Source organism: Rhododendron vialii, chromosome 7a (genome assembly GCF_030253575.1).
Source record: "Rhododendron vialii isolate Sample 1 chromosome 7a, ASM3025357v1".
NCBI lineage: Eukaryota > Viridiplantae > Streptophyta > Magnoliopsida > Ericales > Ericaceae > Rhododendron > Rhododendron vialii.
Genome location: NC_080563.1, coordinates 32553329 through 32577173, shown reverse-complemented (window position 1 = coordinate 32577173; position 23845 = coordinate 32553329). Strand labels below are relative to the sequence as shown.

General features: G+C 37.5%; 1 protein-coding gene across 3 annotated transcripts; it reads left to right on the top strand.

The window, feature by feature from the left end:
• Positions 1-2928: 2928 nt before the first annotated feature.
• LOC131334525 (mannosylglycoprotein endo-beta-mannosidase-like) lies at positions 2929-20039 on the top strand. Of its 3 annotated transcripts, none has more exons than XM_058369574.1 (11): positions 2929-3207; positions 8755-8893; positions 10927-11154; positions 11512-11570; positions 12995-13043; positions 13806-14036; positions 14275-14444; positions 14536-14740; positions 16304-16972; positions 17712-17939; positions 18646-20039. In XM_058369574.1, exons 1-11 carry the CDS (start codon positions 3062-3064, stop codon positions 19441-19443), a joined length of 2922 nt encoding a protein of 973 aa, XP_058225557.1. In that variant the 5' UTR covers positions 2929-3061; the 3' UTR covers positions 19444-20039. The 3 variants fall into 3 exon arrangements, with proteins under 3 accessions (XP_058225557.1, XP_058225559.1, XP_058225558.1); XM_058369575.1 differs by lacking the exon at positions 2929-3207 and adding an exon at positions 8594-8637; XM_058369576.1 differs by lacking the exon at positions 8755-8893 and having other exon boundaries at positions 3190-3207.
• Positions 20040-23845: the final 3806 nt, after the last annotated feature.

The window sequence follows — 23845 nt, the reverse complement described above, 5'->3', positions numbered from 1 at the left end:
CCACAGCACAAAAAGGGCAAACCTAGCAGACTTGTTTGAGGCTCAGCTTGTTTGAGGCTCGGCAAAGTATTTGCAACCCCCCCCGCAACAACTAACGAATGCTTGGGGTTGTGGAGATGTTTCGTCATCCTCAACATCGATAAGGTATGCCTCTCCCTCTCCCTCTCTCCCGAATTAATTTCAACTTGATGATTTGGATTTATATTATGTAATTTGTTCATCAATTTCATCATTCTCAAGAGTATTTTGCACGGGGATCTCAAGAGTATTTTGCACGGGGAGGTTGTTGAAAGAGTGACGAGGAGAGACAAGAGGGAGTTTAGGGAGTGCAACTATGCTACTACCGCATACATTTACACATACAATCACACAAACTCTATCACATCAAACATGGGCCCACATATACTACACACACTGAATATGTGGGCCCCATGTTTGATGTGAGAGAGTTTATGTAATTATATGTGTGTAAGTGTGTGTGATTGAAGAATTATTGTTAGAGAGTGATTGAGATGGGTCTGTCTCAATAGCTATTGTATTCGGTGCATAAATGAAAGAGAATAAATTCTTTACACCGTCGGATGTAAACATTTATTTTCTCCCAATCAATTATATTGCGCTACGTCGCCATGTTCTATTTATTGGGACCACTGTTTTGCAACGCGACGCGATATAATTAATTTTGAGGAAATAAATTTTTACACTGACGATATAAAAAATTTATTCTCTAAATGAAAGGGGTTGGGTAGTTGGGTTTGTATGGCTCTAGTTTGCGGTGTGGCTGTATAATATAGCAACGGGCATTGAATAGAATGTTCTAATGTGACAATATAACTTTTGGGCCCCAGCACTCCACGCCGTGAACTGAGGGAGCGTGTTGTCCCTTCGAGTAGGGTCCGCTCCGGTTCCACTTTGATTGATCGGAAATGTTCACTTTCTAGATATTGTTGAATAGAACCAATATCATGAAAATCAACTCAATCGGATATCATTAAAATGCCTAATCGAAACACTTTTAATTTGAAAAGAATGGATCTAAAATATTAGATCAAAGCCACTGGAATCTATTATTTTCAAGTTATATATGTGTTCCGATTAGACAAATAACAATATCAAATTAAACTATGTTTTGCATACTTTTTTTTGACAAGGTCTACAAAATGAACGTTTTTTTATCAATCTAAATAAAACCAGAGCGGGCTCCACTCAACAGGACAGCATACGCCCCGCCGTCGAGTCCGGCTCTTCTACAATCCGTAGGAAATTGGAGGATCCTCCAATTCCAATTCATCAATGGTCAGGATTACCCTAGTATCTCCTACCCCAAAACTCATACGGTATTCTACGGGAACCAAATTACTCCCCAATTATAACATTCCAAGTACCAATTTACCAAATTCCAAACATTAGTAAAATTTCATATTGTAACTTTAATAACAGGTGCAGGTTCAAAGAATTATCATATTCATAGTGTTAATCAAAAAACTCATTTTGCATTTCTTGTAAAATATTTTTTCTGTAAAAATTATCTTACGCTCAATTACTTACTCTTACGATTTCTTTCTAATTTCCATAATTCAATCTTAATTTCAATTTTCTTACATATAAGAACAACTACATCAATGAGTACACGACACAGTATGAATCACATATGAAAATACACTAATATCAGTAAAAAAATCTCATGAGTTACATAATAAGATAATATAAGCAAAAAAAAGTCATGCTGAAAGAAAAAAAATTATTGATATAATATTAGAAAAAAATTCTCATGAGTTATATGAAAAAAAGATTATTAATATAATATTAATAAAAATTCCTCAACGAATTATATATAATTTTTTTTCAGAGGCAAATTTAATGGAAAGAGAAGTTGTCTTTCAAAAAAATTAATAAAATTTTTGTAACAACTTTGAAAATTAATGAATTTTTTTGTTGTTTAAAAAAACGGAAAAAAATATTTGGGGAGTAATTGGATACCCTTATAATACCATATGAGCTTTGAAGCAATTTTGACCATTGATTTGGAAACGATGGATCCTCCAATTCTACGTGGATTGGAGAGGAGCGGGACACTTGCCATCACTGACGGGGGGTTGTTTGATAACCTAAATTCAGCACTTAAAATTGAATCAATTAAGTAATAAGTGATTCAGTAGGTTTGATAACGACATTATACATTACTTAACAAATTAAGTACTACTTAAAATGTAGGCTAAAAAGTTAAAAAATATTAAGTAGCTTTGAGCTACTTAATTCTAACTGAATTCTTGTGTACTTGCATTTAATCACCATACCACAACCATAACCACTCGCATCACCACCACCACTTCGCCACCACCACCACCACCACCACCACCACACCACCATCACTCCATCACCACCACTCCATCACCACCACTAGCATTACCACACTACCACCACCATTACCACACCGTCGCCGCCGCCACCACCACAATGCCACTATTGTACAACTATCACTCTATTGACACCGCTCACTATCACTATTACACCATCACTCTACCGCCACCGCCACCGCCACCGCCACCACCCACCGCCACTGTTACATCACCATCACTCCACCACCACCATTACACCACTATCGCCAGCACTCCAACGCCGCCGCCAATCTATCACCACCACCACCACAATCACCAGCACTCCAACGCCGCCGCCAATCTATCACCACCACTGCCACAATCACCATTTCACCATTATTATAATGTAAATACATTGTGACATTAGTAAATTAATAGAGAATCGAAACTAAAATTAATCATTTTTTTAATTTAGTACTTAATATATTTAACAAACAGCTTGTCAGCTAAACAAATTCGGCACAGCATTCAACTTTCAGTATTTAATTTTTCAGCATTTAGTTTTCAGTTTTCAGTTTATCAAACAGCCCTCGTAAATACTCTGAAGTCTGAACCTCATCAAACTCAGACCAACGACCATTTTCGAGAGAGAGAGAGAGAGAGAGTAGGCAAGGAAAATTGTCTGAAAGTTTTCTCTATTCCTTGTTCCACTCGAAAAGGTCTAGGGTTTTTTTCTAGTAGCAATGGGGGAGATGGGGAAGAGGAAGCTCGACACGGGGTGGTTAGCGGCGAGATCGACGGAGGTTAAGCTGACCGGAGTTGAGCTCACCACCACTCACGCTCCCTCCGGCCCTGATCAGCCGTGGATGGAGGCTGTTGTGCCCGGAACGTAAGTCGGATACTTATAATTATTGGAAACTTTTCGTTTTTTTTTATTTTGCTATTGAATTGTGAGTGCCGTTGTTAGCAAACATTGTTTACTTAGTACCCTTCCGTTTATATTTTGGACGGGAATTTTGGACGGGAATTGGGAGGGGCGACTATTCGCAGCCTCGTATTTTCTTTTTAACCCACTACATTTCGGTAAATAGTTGTTGAAAATCATACATAACATTTCGGTAAATAACTGTTGAAAACAAAATTATATTTCGGTAACTACATGTCGAAAATATGTTCAACCTTCGGTAAACAACTGCCGAACATACATTTTCGGTAAATAGCTGTTGAAAAAAATATTATATTTTGGTAATTGTATGCTGAAAATGTATCTCAATTTCGGTAACTAACTGTCGAGTATAATTGGAAATTTTTAACAGGCTAATGGAAAAAATACGGGGCTGCGAATAGCTGCCCCCAATTGGGAAGTTCCATCCGAATCAATTTTTTGGGTAAATTACAGCTTATCCCCTCTAACTATGGGTCGGGGACACTTTAACCCCTCTAACTTAAGTATTTTTTAAGCACTTAACCCCCTCTAAGTAACGAAAACCTTATTCCATCTAACTTCCTTAACGGAGAGGCATAAAGTTACAAATTTGCCCTCCACGAAAACACGCCTCTGCAAAGGCCCAAAGAGGGATTTCGTTCCATAACCCTTGAAAACACGCCTGTACAAAAAATTGGATGTTGGAGTATTTCTCTTCTACAAATTGTAGTTCATTCAATTCCACTCCAGAGATTCACCCAAGCAGGGGGATAAACGCAGATTTCTAGAGCGAGAAAGGGTGACACACAGAGAGAATATGAAAAACCCAAATCAAACACCCACAAATCCATCTCTCTGTCTTTCACACAAACACGAATCCACAAATCAAACGTTTGGGAAAACACCCAAATTACTCGGCTATCAAACACCCACAGATCAATCTCTGTCTTTCACACACACACAAATCCACAAATCAAACTGTAATCGGATGACCCACAACTGCATACCACATATCCAAAAACCAAATTGGAATCCCACAGATTCAAAAACTGAAAATTGAAAACCCACAAAATGAAAACCCCGTCGGAATCCAGCGCAAGAGCTAATGACAGCTAAAACGACGAAGCCTACAATACCAACATTGAGAGAGAGAGCGCGCTAAAAGATCCGCGATCTCTATCTATTTGTGTCTGTTTTGCGTGTGTGTATGTATTGTCCACAAGGCGGCGGCGTTGGTGTCGGTGGCGGAGCGGCGGCTGCAAAAGTGGTGAAGCTTGTGTCGGGGATGATGACGAGTCGCGGCCGTCGTCTCTGGGGGAGTTCTTGCTGGTCAAGTGGAAGTTCGTCAATGTGGCTCTGTTCGGTACTTCTGATGCGAAGCCCGAAGGTGGCGGTGGTTGGATGCAGGGGGAGGATGTTCACCGGCGAGAGGGTGCTGCCGCCGCGGCAACGGAGGAGGAGTCGACGGGTTTGATCTGTAGCGGGCGGGATCTGTTGTGCAGGAGAGACATAGTGTGTATATATCTGGTAGGAGAAGGAGAAGTGAAGTGTATTTATGTCTATAATGAGGGCACATGACACTTTCCATCCATTTGTAACGGAAGTCAGACGGAAATTAGGTTTCCGTTACTTTGAGGGGGTTAAGTGCTAAAAAAATAAGTTAGAGGGGGTAAAGTGTCCGCGACCCAAAGTTAGAGAGGGTAAATTGTAATTTACCCATTTTTTGGGGGTAATTTTCCCTCCATCCCCCTTTTGATCCTTTCCCTTGCTTATAAAACCCTACTTCTTATGAGTACTAGGCATTTTCATCCCCAACTGGGTCAACTCATTCACTTCCTCCATTGGATGTCTTCTTCCTCCTTCAACATCATAAATGCAGGCCCTCCTTGCAAATGTGGAGTACCGGCCCCTTTAAGAACTCCAAAATTAGAGGCTAATCGAGGAAGAAGATTACTAGGCTGTATAAACTATAAGGTAATATGCTTTTTTTTTTGTTATTTTTATTTATTCCATGCATTTGTAACTGATTTCCTTTTTTTGCATGTGGTTTCTTCTATTGGATTGACCCTCGAAGTTTACCCCCAAAATGAATGAGCAGAGTTGCAATTGTATCCCCCATATCCACTCGCCTGCGCAAAAAGTTTGAAAACAGTGCATTACTATACAATAATGCATAGACAATAGTTGGAATAGGGGATCACACACCATTTTGACTAAGAAAACCAAATAAGACAACACAATATGGTTCCAATCATATAATAATCAACACAATGGAATATAAAATCACAAAGTCCCATTCCTTTTTTTATAAAATAGCAATATATTAAAAAAATAGCAAAAAGTCTATTCGAAGTGGTAAAGCCCCCCCCCCCCCAAAAAAAAAAAAGCAACAAGTTTGAGTTTCTGCACAACAGAACCATAGTGCAGGAATCAAACACAATGTAACAAAAAAAAACCTTCACACACACATTCCTTACCTACGTAAGCCATAAAATTGAAAAGAAAAAGAGATCAAGAGTTCAGTAAATACCTGTTCGATCCACACCCGTTCAATCCACTTTGTATTTTGCAAATGCTATGGTTTAGACAGATCGATCTACTGCGTTTTGATGTCTTCAATGCTCAGATTTTCATTTTCCCCATTGAAATCAATTGATTTTGGTGAGAGATGAAGAGTTTAAAGAGAGGAGGGAGAGAGAAGAGAACAACGTAGTCGATGTATGTTTGGGATGTACATTGTTGCCCTAACTTGTTTCGGTCCATATTCAAATAGATCGATTTTGAAGATGGAGGGGGTTAAGTCATAAATAGTAATAGATGAAGGGGTTTGACTAATTTTGTGTAATTATTTAGCGCTCCCGGAGTACCAAGTGGTGTTACCTACAATTTACGTTGCGAAATGTTGTGGTAGTGATATTATTATCCACTTTTGTTTTTGGATAGTAGGGATATTGTGCGGTGGCAATCCTTATTTGTAGGGAGCAATGTTTTCAAATTGGGATACGTACGTTTTTTCACTTGTATAGTTCGTATCGAGATACGTATCGTGTATCTTGAGATACGTTTGCTGGAAGAGTAGGAGTTTCTATTGTGTAGTTGGCCAATATTTTTGGGAGATGGAGAATACTAAAGACAAGAGTGGGGAAGGAGAGTATTTGTGTTGCACTTGAACTCAAATTTTTTTTTGGCCTGGTACAAAATGGTTAGAACCATCCCTATTTGTACTATTTCATGGAAGACTCTAGTACAAAGATATTTTTATACAAGATAAACTTTGAGGTAATTCTAGAATTACACACGAGACTAATTCTCACAAAAAAAACTCTAGATATTTCACAAGGATATTCTAGAGCTTTTAGAGCTAGATATTTTAGAGTTTCTAAAAATTAGATATTTATATCTTTTTTGATAATATCTATCATATTTGGGTTTTGTCAATTGGAACTTTGTCAAAATACTAAATTTAGTTTATGTTTCAACATTGTTAATCATAATTAAAATGTAGTTAAGAAGTAGATACACCTAATAACACCAACAAACTATGCTTACATTTAAAAAAAAATTTAAGATGCAAAATTTCAAGTCTCTCAACTGGGATTTATTACATTAAGGCTTTATGTTCCCTTTGTTAGCAATCAAAGTATTGTTCTTTCTTTTATACAAGACCTACGTTGAGGTTGAATTTCTATCAAAGGGTTTGAAAGATGCCATAATTAGATTAAACGGCTTAGATTAATGCATTTGGGGTTCCGTTTCTTGAAATAATGTTTGACTTTTTCCGAATAAGTAATCGTAGGATATGTATAGAATTAGGATACGCATATAAATCGTAGGATACAGGGTCGCATCGTAGGATTTTTATAAAAAAGGATACATGATGGGATACGTATCGTTCTCCAAAGGAGACGATACAAATCGTAAGATACGTATCGTGTATCGTAGGTTTTTAACAACTATGGTAGGGAGTATACCCACATGGCAACGCCACAGGGTACTTGAGGAGTATTAAATAATTGGTCTCGTTGTCTATTCCTAATTTCTCATAACTAACTAAATGGGGTTATCTCAGTTGGCCACCCTTCGTTTCATTAGGAATGTTAGAGAGTCCGTCCTTGGAAAAAGCGAAGTTGAATGTGGTTATTTGGTTATTTCTTTGTTCCTTAATGGGCTTCCAATTGGGCTTGGTATCATTTTGCATTTAACATATTTACTGAATATTTAGCTCTTCTAGCTTATTTGACCCAAAAAAGTTATATTATTTTAAGCTCCAATTTGAAGCTTTTTGCTTATTTTAAGGTGTTAAAACATAAACGGACAAACGAATCCAAGCCCATTTAGCCAAAAATACCATTTATTAGTGTGAATAAGGGTAATCTAGACATTTGGTTTATAAAAGGCTATTTAACAACTTATTCATGCAAACAGGTTATTTTATTTTATTTTTTTGCTACAACTTATAAAAGCTATAACAAACAGTTTTACAACTTATTTTAATTTTTCTAAGCCTATAATCTAAAAAGCTAATTTATAATTGCTAACAAATGGGGCCTATGTTGCATTTGATGTAATTCAGACACTTGTAATCACTGGTTGTAATAAAAAAATTTAAAATCCTAATTTCTCATGAATTTTACTCTAGATAAGTATTTTGGGGTTCAATAAGTAATTCACTGGGATCATCATTCGTCTCTCAAAAGTAACGTCAATTTAGTTACTGAAGAGTAAGATTATGATCTGTAGTAATAGAAATTTGGAAGTTGCTCCCTCTCTCTTTCTCTGTCACACACGCGCGTGCGCATGCTCACACATGTTTTCTATATCTTCATGTGTATGTGATATAGATGTGCGAAGTTCTGAAACAATATGATTAGTTATGAATGCAAGTGGAATTATGGAGGATGCGAATCAGCTGGATGGCTTTTGTATGCAGTGTAGTTAAGTTTATTATGCTACAGCACTTTCTTTGCAACTCTATTCCCTATGAGATTGTAACACGAACTTGGGTTAACTCATTTTGATAATTCTTTGGTACTTTCTACCGCTGCTGTGAAAGATGATTGAAGCAAAACAAAGACAGTTTAAATACATCATTTTTAATTTCTGAAAGCAAATTGCGTAGCCAAGAAGTTGGCAAAATACTTGTTTAGTTTAACTACTATCTATTTTGTTCACTTCCACAGTTACCAAGTTGTTATCTCAAATTTTTTTTGGGGACATCCGTGGGATGGCTACCTTACTTTGTATAGCCAACTTTGATACATAATTTAACTATTTTCTTCCTTCGAATTTTTTTTTTCTATAAAGGAGAAATGCCTCAAATTAGCAAAATTTTATGAACCTCTATTCATGTGAACCAAATGAGGACATGAAAGGTGAAGCCGTGATCCAGATTCAGTAAGCACTTGTCTTGGTTTAAGCTTGCGGTGATATTATGCACATGTATCAAGAAACATTTGCAATAGTTGTCTTTCCCCTTTTGTTCATTGATTTCTCTGGTGATTTCGTTGACAGTGTTTTGGCAACCCTGGTAAAAAACAATCTCGTGCCGGATCCTTTCTACGGGTTGGAAAATGAGTCAATCATAGACATTGCTGATTCTGGGAGGGAATACTACACTTTTTGGTTCTTCACAACTTTCCATTGTAAGCTGGTATGTCGTACTTTGTACTCGGATGTCTGGTTTTGCTTGCAAATATCCTACACAAGCATCAAACAGGCTTATCTGCATTCAGTTTGCCTAAGGAGTTTACTTAGACAGAAAGAATGTTTCCCTACGGGATTTGCCTGTGATGTAGTTGATATCCGTTGAGGGTATTCTTCTTTGCTTGATATTGTTGAGGCTGGCTAGATTTTTGACACATACCACATCTTCTGTTCCGTTGCTTGTTTGATGGCACTGTCTCTCTCTTTTTCACTTCAATAGTGGGAATTTATGGGATCGTGTCAATGTCGTTCATATATTTACCATGGTGATGAGAAGGATAAGCAGTCAAGGTAACTTAGTACCTGCTGTGTTTTTCCTTATTGTAACAACTGATTGTTGTGTATACAGTAGCTGTTACATTTTTCTTTTGAAGACAGATGCAGCATTTCTCATGCAACTATGTAGTCTATTCCTTTTTTGAGCATTCTTTCTCGACTGTGCTGCCAATGGAGTTAGCAAGATCATAAGTGAGAATCCCAAAAAACTGCGTGCCTAAGGGCAATACTTTCATATGCCGAGTTTTCCAGCTGGCTGGCAATATGGGGTTTGAGCTGATGTACTCATCCTTTTTGTGGAAATCGGTTAACCTTGATGTGCTTTGACCTTTTATTTGTAGACCTATGAATTAAGATTGTATGGAGGAAAAATCTGGCTGGGGACATCACCTTTAGAAGAAGAGATAGGTGATTGAAGTGACGAAGTCAATAGTGTTATTCCATGGAATAACTCGAAGTTCATCTAATTCACTTGCTTTAACTCTCTTCCTGAGGGCTTTTGAGGAGCGGGACTAATTGTTGGAATTCTATGAAAGAGTCTCGGGAGCCAAGATGCATGCTAGAGACAACTTCCCAAACCATAAAGAACTGGATGATCCTATCCTATCTGAATAAAGCGTGGCATTCTATGGCCCAAAGGGTGGCAAATCTTCTTCATAAGTAGTTGGGAAAATGACGGCCTAGGACGTGTTTTGATAATTAATACCTGCCAAGAACATGCTGAGAACATTTGTTAATGCTGAAAATGTTCTTGGTGGGTATTAATTATCAAAACACATCATTGGCCGTCATTTTCCCTAAGTAGTTTTGTAATGTACTGTTAGGTGTTGGAAGATGAATATGCTTCCCATCTCTTATTTTTTTATATTTGGAGAGTAGTTTCATACAATTTTACTTAGTTGACAATGTAAGGATTTAGACTGTGCACTAAATGTTTTGATCAGTGGTTTAGTAAGCCATGGTAAGTCAGTTCCCGATAAAAGGTCTCATGACTCGTGTTTGAAGATTGGGGAGGGGAGCAAGTTTTATTTTGATAGATGAACAAGTAGTTTACAGGAGCTCAAGCTTTAGAAAAATCAACATTGGATGATGTTAGTTCTTGTATACTTGGTTTTAATACTGTTATTGGTGGGTACATTATCTGTTTTGATTCTGCAGTTTTGATTTTCTAGTTAACTACAATTGAGGTCATGATCTCCAGCTTGCATGCCTATTGTTGACCGAAAAAGCTATAGGAGCCGACCTAATGGGCATCGCTCTTGCACAGATGGCACGCGGGGCCCACTCCAGGTCCCGCACGGATAATCCGAGCCGTTCAATAATTTGAAAACAATTTTTCGACTGGCCTGAGTCCTGAAATCTCAATGAAAAATTGGAAGATTTGATTAAGCACGTACACACATCGGGATTGTGTATCGGGATTGAGCTGATTTCTCGCTTGTCCTTATGAAAAATTGTTTTAAAATTATTGAACGGCTTGAATTATCCGTGCGGGACCTGGAGTGGGCCCCGCGTGCCATCTGTGCACGGTTGATGCACAATTGCACATTATGTCGGTTCCCATAGTAGGGTTCATTGTTGACAGTTCTTGATTCTTTTTTGTAGTTTGTCTATTTTGTTAAAGTTATGCTGATTTACTTTGTATCTATTATTATATCATTGTTTTTTCATGTATGACGCTTTCAATTTACTTATCTTCTTCAGTCAGGAAACCAGCACGTGGATCTGAATTTCCGGGCAATCAATTATTCCGCGGAGGTATATTTGAATGGCCATAAAGAAGTCCTGCCAAAGGGGATGTTTCGAAGACATTCTCTCGATGTCACAGATATTGTGCATCCTGATGATGAAAATTTGCTTGCGGTCCTAGTTTACCCTCCTGATCACCCTGGTAGGATTCCTCCTGAGGGGGGTCAAGGTGGTGACCATGAGGTAATGTTCACATTTCCTGATACCTAGTTTAACTGATGACTGAGGCGCTTCTGTTGGGGTGGAGTTGCTCTCTTGACATTCAGAAGACTATTTTTTTGACCTGAGAACCTAGGGGAGAAGATTTTTTTATTCTGGAGATTTGATGCATTTATTTTTGGTCAAGAACTTTTTGTCGTTTGTCCAACCCACATTGATGATTTCATTTGAGTTCATATGCATTTACTTGTATATCCCACTGGGACACAATACAAAGCACAATTCTACGTAAATATCATCATACATTAATAGGTTCTCTATTTTCTCCATCTTGTTTTGGTCCATGGACCACGTTTTCATTTCATCTTCTGTTTACTTCAGATTGGGAAAGATGTTGCTGCCCAATATGTTGAAGGATGGGACTGGATGACTCCTATAAGGTAATTTACAGCCTGTGTAGCACAGGCACTTCGTTGAAGATCATGTACTGGTGTTGGATACTTGTCGGGGACACCGACACCCTCCTGATGCGTGTCCGACACTTGAATCCTGTCCTATTTTTCTCAACGTTTTCTGTTTGGACACTCCGGGGTCACTCTAAAATTGCTCCGGACACTCGGGATCGCAAATCAGGTCGGGGTTGTTATACGCAATAGCAGACTCTAATTAAAACTTAGGAAAGTTTGATTTTTTGTGTGGAGGATGATGAAATGTTGTCGCTAAAATGATGTTTAAGGTCTATTTTGTGGCAAGGTGGTGACTTTGTCTGCTTATTTATTACAAAGACAGTATGATATAGGTATGCATAGTGTTACATACGTCGAATTTAGAACCTTATTTTTAATTTTTGATACATATGGTACTGCACATATATATTTTTTGAGAGTGTCACATACGGGTTGTGGCCTTTAATTTTATGAAATTCCGTGTTGAAGTGTCGGTGTGGTGTTTGTGTTGTTTTGCGTGTCTGTGTCGGTGCTACATAGTTTATAGCATTGATGATGTGTTTTCACCAAGTCCTATGACTTGTAGAGTGTATCGGATAATCAGTTTTGGAACTTAAGTTTAGACTAAAACTATTGTTGTTTCTTCTTCAATAGTGTAGGTGTGTGAGGGGGTCTTGTCACTTTCTCTTTGTCTTTTATTGGGTAAAGTTCACTTTGAACTCCTATGGTTTGGGCCATGTGCGGATACACCCCCTATGGTTCAAAAGTGTGCAATAACACCCTTGTGGTTTGTGAAGTGTGCACATAACACCCAATTCAGTCTATTTTAACAGAGGTGTATCTCACACGTCTCTTGAATCTAACCAAAATCTAGTCTGAGCCGTTCATATTGTATTAATCATATTAGAGAGCATCTCTATAAAAAATCAACTTGATCAGACATCAATAACTCGGTAATCTAATTCTTGTTAAGATAAATGATAAATTTAAATTTGAAAATTTCCTTCATAATAAATCGATTCGACCATGAGTTTTCATTTTTTGATTGACTTGAATTTTGGTATAGATGTAGTACTCGTCAAACTCTACAATATCAATGGTTCAGATCCAATTTTTAGTACATGGGGTGGATTGGTTAGATTCAAGGAAGAAGAAGAATCAAGGGAGAAGATGAGGGCATATCGGACTTTTGATGCGCGTCCGTCACACTTGACGTTATTATGGACGGAAATGGGTGTTATGTGCACACTTCACAAACCACATGGGTTTTATTGCTCACTTTTGAACCATAGGAGGTATATCCGCACATGATCCAAACCACAGGGGGTAAAGTGAACTTTGCCTTTTTTATTTTGGTGTTTGTAGTTTGATTAACTGAAAGCGTCACTTACTGGGTATCCAATCTAATACTGCCACAGGGATAGGAATACTGGCATATGGGATGAGGTATCAATATCTGTTACTGGGGTGAGTTTGTATTTAACTTTCAAATGCTTAATATAATTAGACAACCCTGGTTATGCTGTTATTCGTTCTATTTTAAATTGAACTTCTACTCTTGTTACACAAGCTAATCTAATCAAGGTTCTGAACACCGTACCAACTAGAGTACCGGTTTTCTTACTAGTACGGTACGTATAGGTACCGGTGAGATACCGGGTACCGTTTCGGATTAATCGCTATTAGTGTTATTTTCCTACCTAAAAGAATTTATAGTATAATATACACTTTTTAAAACAATAAAAAATAAAAAATATTCTGGTATTTGTCCGGTACCATCCGATATTGTCCGGTACTTGAAGAAAAAAATAAATTTAAAAGTAGTCCGATACTATCCGGTATTGGCCGGTATCTCTGGTACTGTCCGGTATTGGCTGGTACCGACCGGTATATGAACCGGAATGGAATTAGAGGTGTAGGGTACCGGATATGGACAATATCGGTACGTATTGGTCTGTACTGGCCGGTACGGTACAGGATTCATAACCTTGAATCTAATCAATTCAAGCTGAAGCACTGTTCCACCTAGAGCAACTGATAAAGTGAACACCACTTCATGTATTGAAGACCATCAACTAGATATAAAAGCACAACTCTGTTGTTTAGCAAAATTCAATGAGTAATCTCAATGTGACTTCTAAGCCTAGTGGTTCGTACTCTAAAATTGGTTTACAATTGTTTGTAAGAAACCTCCTATTATTAATTTCAATGCATTATTGTTCCATGCAGCCTGTGAAAATAGTGGATCCCCACTTGGTCTCAGCATTCTTTGACAATTACGAGAGGGTATATTTGCATGTAACCACTGGTTTGGTAAATAAAAGTGCCCGGGTTGCTGAGTGTTCCTTGAACGTCCTAGTGACAACGGAAGTTAAGGGAGGTTTTTGCTTGGTAGAACATCTTCAAACGGAGCATGTGTCAGTCCCTCTTGGAGCATCTGTTCAATATACATTTCCTAAGGTCAGTGTCAGGCACGCTTTGCAAAAATTAATAGACAATTCTCATCATCTTATCTATTACCTACATGAACTGAAACAAATATTCCTGGAATTTCTTCTCGTTGCTGTAGTTACATATATATATGTTGTCGCTAACTGCACCTGTGTGCTTGACATGGTCATAGAACTGTTATGCATACAAGTTGTATAGGTTCTGTACTGAATACTCCAGTTCAAATGTTAATTATCTGTATTTGCAGCTGTTCTTCTACAAGCCCCATTTATGGTGGCCAAATGGCATGGGAAAGCAGTCGCTGTATAATGTTGAAATTGGTGTTGAGGTAAAGGGATTTGGGGAGTCCGATATGTGGAACCATCATTTTGGTTTCCGCAAGATTGAGAGCAATATTGATAGTGTAACTGGAGGAAGGTACAACATCTTTAACTTTATTTTCCTGAGGGAACTCTGCTGTGGGAAATTTTTCATCTATTGTGTAACATGTATTTTTTCTACTTTGTAGATTGTTCAAGGTCAATGGACAGCCCATCTTTATCCGCGGAGGTAACTGGATATTATCAGATGGGTTACTACGGCTTCCAAAGAAAAGATATCAGACAGACATTAAATTTCATTCGGACATGAATTTCAACATGATACGCTGTTGGGGTGGTGGACTGGCTGAGAGGCCAGAGTTTTATCATTACTGTGATATTTATGGCCTGCTGGTTAGCCCTCTGTCTCTCTATATAGGTTGGTTTTCTTAAGTTTTTGGGAGGAGTTCTTGGCCTTCGGTTGATGAAAAGAGGGACATTTCATTAACTCCTGCATCATAAAGAGATTAGCCATCTCAACGGATTATTATGGAAAGCCCAGAAAATGTACACAGAAGCATGGATAATCTTTCCAAAAACCTTGATGTTCTGGTTCAACTGTATTTTATTGATTGCGCTACTTGAATCTAGTTGGGGAATGATGAGAACGAGATAAGAAAAGTCATTGCCAACTACTTTCCCTCCAATGTGGGATCTAGTTGAAGGGCTGGACTGAATGGTTCACTTGCACAAAGTGGCTTTTATCTCCATTGACCTGGGTGTTAACACTAGAGCATGAGGTTTTCATCTTGCACCTAGCAATTGTATTTTATTGGAATGAACAAAGTGAAGAATTACTGTTGGAGATTGACCTGAGGGAGAGGGAGTGAACAAAGTGAAGAATTACTGTTGCAGATTGACCTCTGAGAGAGAGAGGGCCTTGCCTAACCACCTAGTAATGAGTGCATCAGTAGGTGCGTGCCTGGAGCAATCCACTTATGATTGCACTACATGGAAGTACAATCATGAAACACAAAATTTCAGGAATCAAGAGTTTAAACAAGGACGGATAAATTGGTATTGATGTGCCTTGTAATTATTCTTCAGTTAATGCCAACTTGGCAAGTATTTTTCAAACTTAGTATTTTTCTTCTCATTTGTATCTCCATCATGGAGATGTGTGTCCCTCAAGCATACAAAACTGGCCAGTGTTGGCGTCCGAACAGACGCTTACCACCTTAGAAAATGTCCTTGGCTTCTTAGTTTTGCATGTTCTTCTTGAAACATTGGTTTCACTTTGTGAGTGTTCAGCTGAAACGTTGTTGTAAAACCATGTATTAGTGTAGTGAGTGACACAAATGAAGCACAAGATCTTTCAATTGAATCAATTCTGTTCTCCATTGGCTCTGGATCACCTACGTCTATGCTTTGCTCTGTACTTCATTGTTAGATCATGGGCTATCCTTTCTTTTTATTCCCTTTGGAAGTTAATTTAGACTGGGTGCAATTATTGTTTTTTTATTCCTCTCACGAGCGATCTATGTTACCCAATTTCCCGTTGATTGCTTACGATCTGATAATGGATCCAGTTGTCAATAGATCTTCTCTTGTATTGCCGGTTGCCACAATTATTGCGCAGTACTCTGATTTTTGCAAACATAGTGCTTTCCTGCTGATTGTAAAATTTAATTATATTTTTCATCAATCTGGATGGAGTGGGTTAAACTAGGTTCTTTATGGTTCCTAGGGAATAAAATCTAGTTTTGTGTCCGAATGAACAGTTTTCCCTGTAGGTTTGCAAACTATTAAATATCCTATCGAACTGGAACCTCTATGGAGGGTTGGATCAAACTGGCAGCTTTCTTGTCATGTTTATCTTCAGGACTTCGTCATGCATATTGCCGTTGAATCTATTTAAGTCCATTTCATGAAATTTGTGTGGCAGAGTTCATATCCATTATGAGATTTCCATTGTAGGTTTGGCAAGAGTTCTGGATAACTGGGGACTGTGATGGACGAGGTGTACCAATATCAAACCCAGATGGTCCCCTGGACCATGAGCTTTTCTTGCTATGTGCAAGGGACACCGTCAAGCTTCTGAGAAATCATCCTAGTCTTGCTCTTTGGGTGGGGGGAAATGAACAAGTTCCACCAGAAGATATCAACAGGACTTTAAAAGATGAACTGAAACTCCATCCATATTTTCAGATCTCATCTCAAAGTGGAAACTCACAGGAAGATATCATCCCATTGTTGAAGGATCCTAGCCAATATCTCGATGGTACGCGAATCTACATCCAAGGATCCATGTGGGATGGCTTTGCTGACGGAAAAGGAGACTTCAGTGACGGCCCTTATGAAATTCAGTATCCTGAGAGTTTTTTTAAGGATGACTTTTATAAATATGGATTCAATCCTGAGGTTGGCTCAGTGGGGGTGCCCGTTGCAGCTACTATCAGAGCAACCATGCCTCCAGAAGGGTGGCAAATTCCATTGTTTAAGAAGTTATCCAATGGCTATGTTGAAGAAGTTCCAAACCCCATGTGGGAATACCACAAGTACATAGCTTATTCAAAACCAGGCTTGGTTCATGATCAGATTTTGCTGTATGGAACCCCCACTGATCTGGATGATTTTTGTCTAAAAGTAAACCTCCCTTATTCCTCTTTTTTTTTTTTGGGTAGTGATTCTTTTTTTAGCAACTTAAATTTATTCTACAAACAAAACCAATATCCATCAAAACAACCTTACCCTAGCTACAAGCATAACACGTGGCCAAGGAAACGCATATGTATCAGCCTAGGCAAAAGAACAAAATGAAACCTGGTGAACAACTGCACAGGCTTCGTTAAAATTATTGGATAGATAGCCCAATCAGTACATGGAGATATATTTTTGTAGGAGATCTTGATCTTTTTCCAAGTTTAATTGTTTTGAGCAATTCCATTTCCTTTTATTTCTTATGGAGAATCCTGGAGGTTTTCTTTAATCAAGTGTCCTAACGGTGGCTGCCAGTGCCAGTTTGTAAAATGCAGCCCCCAAACCAGAATTTGCAGTATGTTGAATAGTCCAGCTCAACCATATTTGCCTAAATTTGGAAAAGTTTATGGCAATAAAAACAAAAACAATTCTCAACACCCTTACGAGGTAGCGAATGAGTTAAACTACTAATGTTGATACAACTGAAGAACAAATGGGAGCAGAGGACACAGCCATCATTCACATTCATACCACAGTGCTTGAGTCTGTCTTTACTAGTAAGCTTCTGCACACAAACTAACCAGAGAATGAAAGACCACTTAGGCACATTTTCCTTGCACCAAACCATAGGAGACTACTGCAATTTCTGTTTCTTGTGTTAACTTAAGCTAAATGATCTTTGCAGGCTCAGTTAGTTAACTATATTCAGTACCGAGCTCTATTAGAGGGGTGGACTTCCCGCATGTGGAGCAAATATACTGGTGTTTTGATTTGGAAAAATCAGAACCCTTGGACGGGGCTTAGAGGTCAGTTTTATGACCATCTCCATGACCAAACAGCAGGGTTTTATGGCTGTCGATCTGCAGCTGAACCAATCCATGTCCAGCTGAATCTAGCCACGTATTTCGTTGAGGTAATTTGTCCCATTTTTAGTAATTTTGATGACTGATTGAATTGTCATGAAGTGTACAGATTTTATCCCTTGTTAATGTTTCCGCGATGTGATAAGTCAAGCCTAAAGATCTGCCATTAGAGAAAGTTATACCAAATCTGACAAAGGAAATGAAATGGTTCTAACAGGTTTGGTTGAGATTGCTGCAGCTCAAATTATAGGAACATGTGGGAACTGAAAATGCATTTATGTCTTATAAACCAGAAAATAACCCGCAATAGAAATTTCCCTCTCAAATATGGAACTATGGAAGTTATTGGTAGTACAAGTTCAAAGCCTACAATTATTCCTGCTTGGTTGCAGTTGTCATAAGTTATGTTTTGGATTCATTCTTGAAAAACACAAGAGAACTTATTGGTTGATGTCTTGATGATTTTCGAGACTTGTTTTCAGAAAACTACCCATTTCCGAGAAACACGAAAAGATATGTTTATATTCTCAAAAAATAAAGCAAAAAAAGTAATAGGATATGAAAGTGATGAGTACTAATGTTGTTTTCGGTGTAGGTTCCAAATATTGTGTTGAAGAAAAGTGATCCTTGAAATGGTAACCTGGTTATTATTGTTGGCAAACTCCTGTCTTCTCTTCTTTCTCCTCTTATGCAATTGTTTTAGGAAAGGTTATGGATTTGGAGGATTCATCACCCTGTATTATCTATGACATGCAGGTAGTCAACACTACATCAGACGAACTTTCTAATGTAGCTATAGAAGTGTCGGTGTGGGATCTGGAAGGAAAATGTCCATACTACAAAGTTTTTGAGAACCTCTCTGTACCATCTAAGAGAACGGTACCCATCTTTGAGATGGACTATCCAAAGTCCAAAAATCAAATGCCAGTCTACTTCCTTCTCCTCAAACTATATAACATATCCGACTATGGCATTTTATCCAGAAACTTTTACTGGTTGTACCTACCGGGTGGAGATTACAAACTATTGGAACCATACAGGAAGAAAAAAGTGCCCCTCAAGATAACATCCCAAGTATTCATCGGCGTGTCTACCTATGAAATCCGAATGCATGTGCGAAACACATCAAAGAAGCCAGATTCAAAAAATCTGCTCTACAAGAATAGATGCATTGAAAGAGATAGCGATGGTGATTTTGATGTGGCGTCACTTGAACCTGTAAATAGCAGAATTGAGGAAAAAATGGAGGGGGGTTTAATTCGGAGGATCTTCAGTCGCTTCAAGCACGAAGCCAATGCTTTGAGGGTGACAGAAGTGAATGGGACTGAGGTTGGAGTTGCATTCTTTCTGCATTTCTCAGTTCATGCTTCGAAACCGGATCGTAAAGAAGGTGAAGACACGAGGATTCTTCCTGTTCATTATTCGGACAACTATTTCTCGTTGGCTCCGGGTGAAGAGATGCCCATCAATCTATCATTTGAGGTCCCTCCGGGTGTTACCCCACGGGTTACGCTTCATGGGTGGAATTACCATACTGGGCATACCATTCTGTGAGCTTGTGTGAGATGCCAACCGACTCTTGAGCACTCCCGCGGTTGGAAATAACAAGGTTATAACGTCTGAGTCCTTATTCGATCTAGCACTTGCTGAAGTACCTGTCAGTGAATTTGGTAACTTTCCAAATACCTTTGGCTTCAACTGAATCATTATCTCCCCAAGCATGAAGTTGCTGTCTGTTTGCAATGCTCCACATTGCATGTACTTTGTATGTACTCCAACTTTTAAGTACTCTTTGTAGATTGGCTCAACGGACCGTTGGCGATAGAAGTAAAAATAAACCATGTAGTCTTATGAGAGACCACATGATTCATTATCCGAAGCTGTGACGAAAACACGAGAAAGCATATGTTGGGGGTCATCAGTGATTTATACTTCCTTCTTGCATATGTTTCAAGGAACTGTATTATTCCGTTCCCTACAGAACTGTCGTACTTCTTGCAATTTTTTTTTGTACCTGGTTTGAGCTTGTAATATATACTTGTAATATACTAATATTTACTCTTCACTGATCTCCAATAATGGAGTTAAAAATGTATTGCTATATGACACAAAGTGTAAAAAGTGGGGCCTAATTATGTGTGTTTAAGTTAGTTTATGTGTTTGTGATGATACTGTGTTAAATTAAGGGGCGGCTATTCGCAACTCCGTGTTTTCTTCTTTAGCCTGTTAAATATTTTTAATTATACTCGACAGTTGGTTACCGAAATTGAGATTTATTTTCAGCATACAATTTTTGAAATATAATATTTTTTTCAACAGCTATTTACCGAAAACGTATATTCGGCAGTTGTTTACCAAAGGTTGAACATATTTTCGACATGTAGTTACCGAAATATAATCTTGTTTTCAACAGTTATTTACCGAAATGTTATGTATGATTTTCAACAACTATTTACCGAAATGTAGTAGACTAAAGGAGAAAATACGGGGCTGTGAATAGTCATCCCCTGAATTAAATTAAATGTAAACTCAACCGAAAGGTTCCATGATTATACTTTTCAAAATTTCTCTTCTTTGGTATCTTTTCATTCCCAGCCATAAAAGGAGAGAGAAAGGGAGATAGAGAGAGAAAGAATAGAGAGAGAAGTGTCCAACTGGATGCACATTCAAGTAATGGTGCCTACTTAGGAAAATTCTAACACCACATTCATTTACACATCCAATCACACACAAAAACTCATAACAAGGGTGGGGCTCACACATAATGGGTGTGTAGTGTGTGCGGGCTCCACTCTTGTGTGTGAGTGTGGATGTGTAATTGGATGTGTAAATGAGTGTGATAGTAGAATGATGGGAGAATTTTTCATAAGTCCACTATAGCAGTTTTCAAATCCATCTAGTCCACTTCTAAGTTTCATAACCTACTAAGTCCACTAATAATTTTAATGACAAAAATACCCCACCTAAGAAGCAAGGGCCTTGTTTGGCTAATAAGAAAATGTATTTTTTCTAATTTTTTTCATTTTTATTGCACTCAATCCGCCGCCGTCGCCGCTACCATCACGCCATATATAACATTATATGTAAAACAAAACACGTATTTTTTCATTTTTTTCAAATTTTTTTATTGAACCCGCTACACTTAACATTATATATGTGACAAATTTCTCTTTTTGTTTTTTCCTATTTTTCTTGTATTGTTTTTTTTTAATGTTATATGAGTGATAAAATTTTCTAACATACAACATTATATGTGGCAAAAATTTTCTAACATGCAACATTTCTTTTTTGTTTTTCTTATTTTTAGTCTTTAACGCTATATGCTGGTCCATATAAAATATATAATATTATATGTGAGTTTTTGAATATCTAAATATCGCAAAAAAACAAAAACAAAATATATAACATTATATTTGAGCTTCTGCAGCTTTGAATCTCACAAAAAAATAGAACAGAACATATAACATTATATGCGAGCTTCTGTAATTCTAAATCTCACAAAAAAAAAAAACAGAATATATAACATTATATCTGAGCTTCTGTTCCTCTAAGTCTCACAAAACATGACATAAAATTATATGTTCTCAAAACAACATCATATTTTTCCAACAATATTATATATCTCAAAAAATAACATTATGTGTTCACATATCATGCGACCATTATTCTTATTTTCAGTCGCGCCTTGAATCTCAAGCTGAATGTTGATGAGGCCACCGGGGGTCGAGCTTCATTTTTTCATCGTTTCTTCACCAAAACTTTCATCGGATCCTTCAAAATTTTGATTTTTTGCCTCCGAATAGCATTCTCATAACCTCTATATCTACATATATACATATTCAAAACAACATAAACAACATTAATATATCTAAAAAATGAGGTATAATATTATATGTCTAACCCTAGAAAAAACACATATTACATATGACAGAAGATCACATATAACGTTATATATTTCGTTATCCATCACTTATTAAATTGGTCCGTGCAGCGGCCTCTTTGACTTGCTTCTGATAATATATGGATATATTCATATGTGTTTTTGAGAGGCTGCTACGCGGACCTATTCAATAAGAGAACATAAAATGTTATTAGTTCCTTTTTTTTTTAAGCTTTATAGGACAAAATCTCATATACAATGTTATAGATTCTCTATGCAAATTAAAATATATTTTTTTATGTCAATACAAGCTCATAACCATATATATGTATATATGGTCGCAAATATTCTCATATAACCATATATAATCTTACATGGATATCTCCATACGTGTGTTTGAGAGGCCGCTGCGCGGATCAATTCAATAAGAGAACATATAACATTATTAGTTCCTTTGTTTTGGAGTTTTACAGGACAAAATTAGGTACCAAGTGCAAATTGTCACATATAACATATACGTCTCGGTAGAAAATATTATCTATAACCAAACCACATTGCTAACCGAGTTTCAAATCACATATTTTCACGTATAAATTGGAGAGGCCGCTACGTGGACCAATTCAATAAGTGATCGACAACGGAGCATATACCGTTATATATAACAGAAGCTTATATATAACGTTACACGGTACAAAATGTCATATATAATGTTATATGTTTTCTCTATTAAATAACATAGAATATTTCTAATCTAAAATGTTATATATAACAATAGAACATTATATATTATTATATCTCTCTCTAATTGTGAATGTTTTAAAAAAATGACATGAATTAACAACAAAAACACACAAAAATATCTTTTTTGTGTGACACGAAAAACACACATATAACTTTATATATTTTTTCAAAAAACACAACCTGTTCCAACCTTATATGTCTAGCCCTAGAAAAAACACACATATAACCTTATATATTTATTCAAAAAAACTCCAAATATATCAGAAGCAAATCAGAGAGGCCGCTGCGCGGACCAAATCAATAAGTGATTGATGAAAAACACAAATATAACCTTATATATTTATTCAAAAAATTTTAGATCTCTAACCCTAGGAAAAGCACACATATAACCTTATGTATTTATTCAAAAACTTCCAAATCTGATGATAACCGGACACGAGACAAACAAAAGACCGGATCAACCTTCTTATAATAATCTATTTTTTGTTTTTACTACTCCAGATTTCTCTCTAGTAAAACAAATAAAAGACCGGATCAACCTTCTTAATACGATAAACAAACCAACTTTAAAGCACGTTCATGAAAAAATAGAATAATATTATAATATAAAACCCGCATGCTGTTTTGAGTGTATAATTAAATTGATGATGCCCATATAATAATACAAAAGACGACGGGGAATAAGGAATGAATGAACCGTAGCCATAGCCATAGGTGGTTGTTTGCTTGTTTTTGTGCGCTGAAATATATAGGGTCACAACCAGCATACACATGCATGAAGTCTTAAAGAGATGATGAGTGGAAGAAGAATACCGTCCGTCATGTTTCCCGAGCGTCAACAGTTGGATGCCATGGATGCACGCCACCGCAAAATTGAGGGTCATGTCAACGGCGTCCATCAAGGGCGGGGGTGGCGACAACAAATGCCTGTTGGCAAGCACCACCGTTATGGGCAGCGCGGGCCCGATCCAGTTCGTGGTGAGTGAGGGAGAGCTCGTCGGCGTGGAGAATTTGGAGGCGGACGGTTCACCAAGGGAGGGGAGGGGAGAGAGAGAGGGGGAGAGGAGAGGCTCAGATCTGTTTTAAGATTTAGGGTTTCTCTATCTATATGTTATATAAGAGGGTTTTTTAGTCTTGAAAAATATCTCTTTTTAAGTAAATTGGAGTTATTGGGTTGTATAACTCTATTAGTGGACTAGAGGGGTTATGAAATTTAGAAGTGGACTTAGTGGGTTACAAACATGCTATAATGGACCTCCTACCAATTTTTTATAGAATGATTGGCCTACTTAATTGTAATTCCTGCAACTCTCACAGTTATTTTCTGACTTAATT

Bases quoted from the DNA above. Each gene is read 5' to 3' on its own strand.
- LOC131334525 (XM_058369574.1), top strand. From the start codon at position 3,062: ATGGGGGAGATGGGGAAGAGGAAGCTCGACACGGGGTGGTTAGCGGCG. The intron at 14,445-14,535 runs GTACAACATCTT...TCTACTTTGTAG, and splicing joins GATAGTGTAACTGGAGGAAG to ATTGTTCAAGGTCAATGGAC. The intron at 14,741-16,303 runs GTTAGCCCTCTG...TTTCCATTGTAG, and splicing joins GTGATATTTATGGCCTGCTG to GTTTGGCAAGAGTTCTGGAT.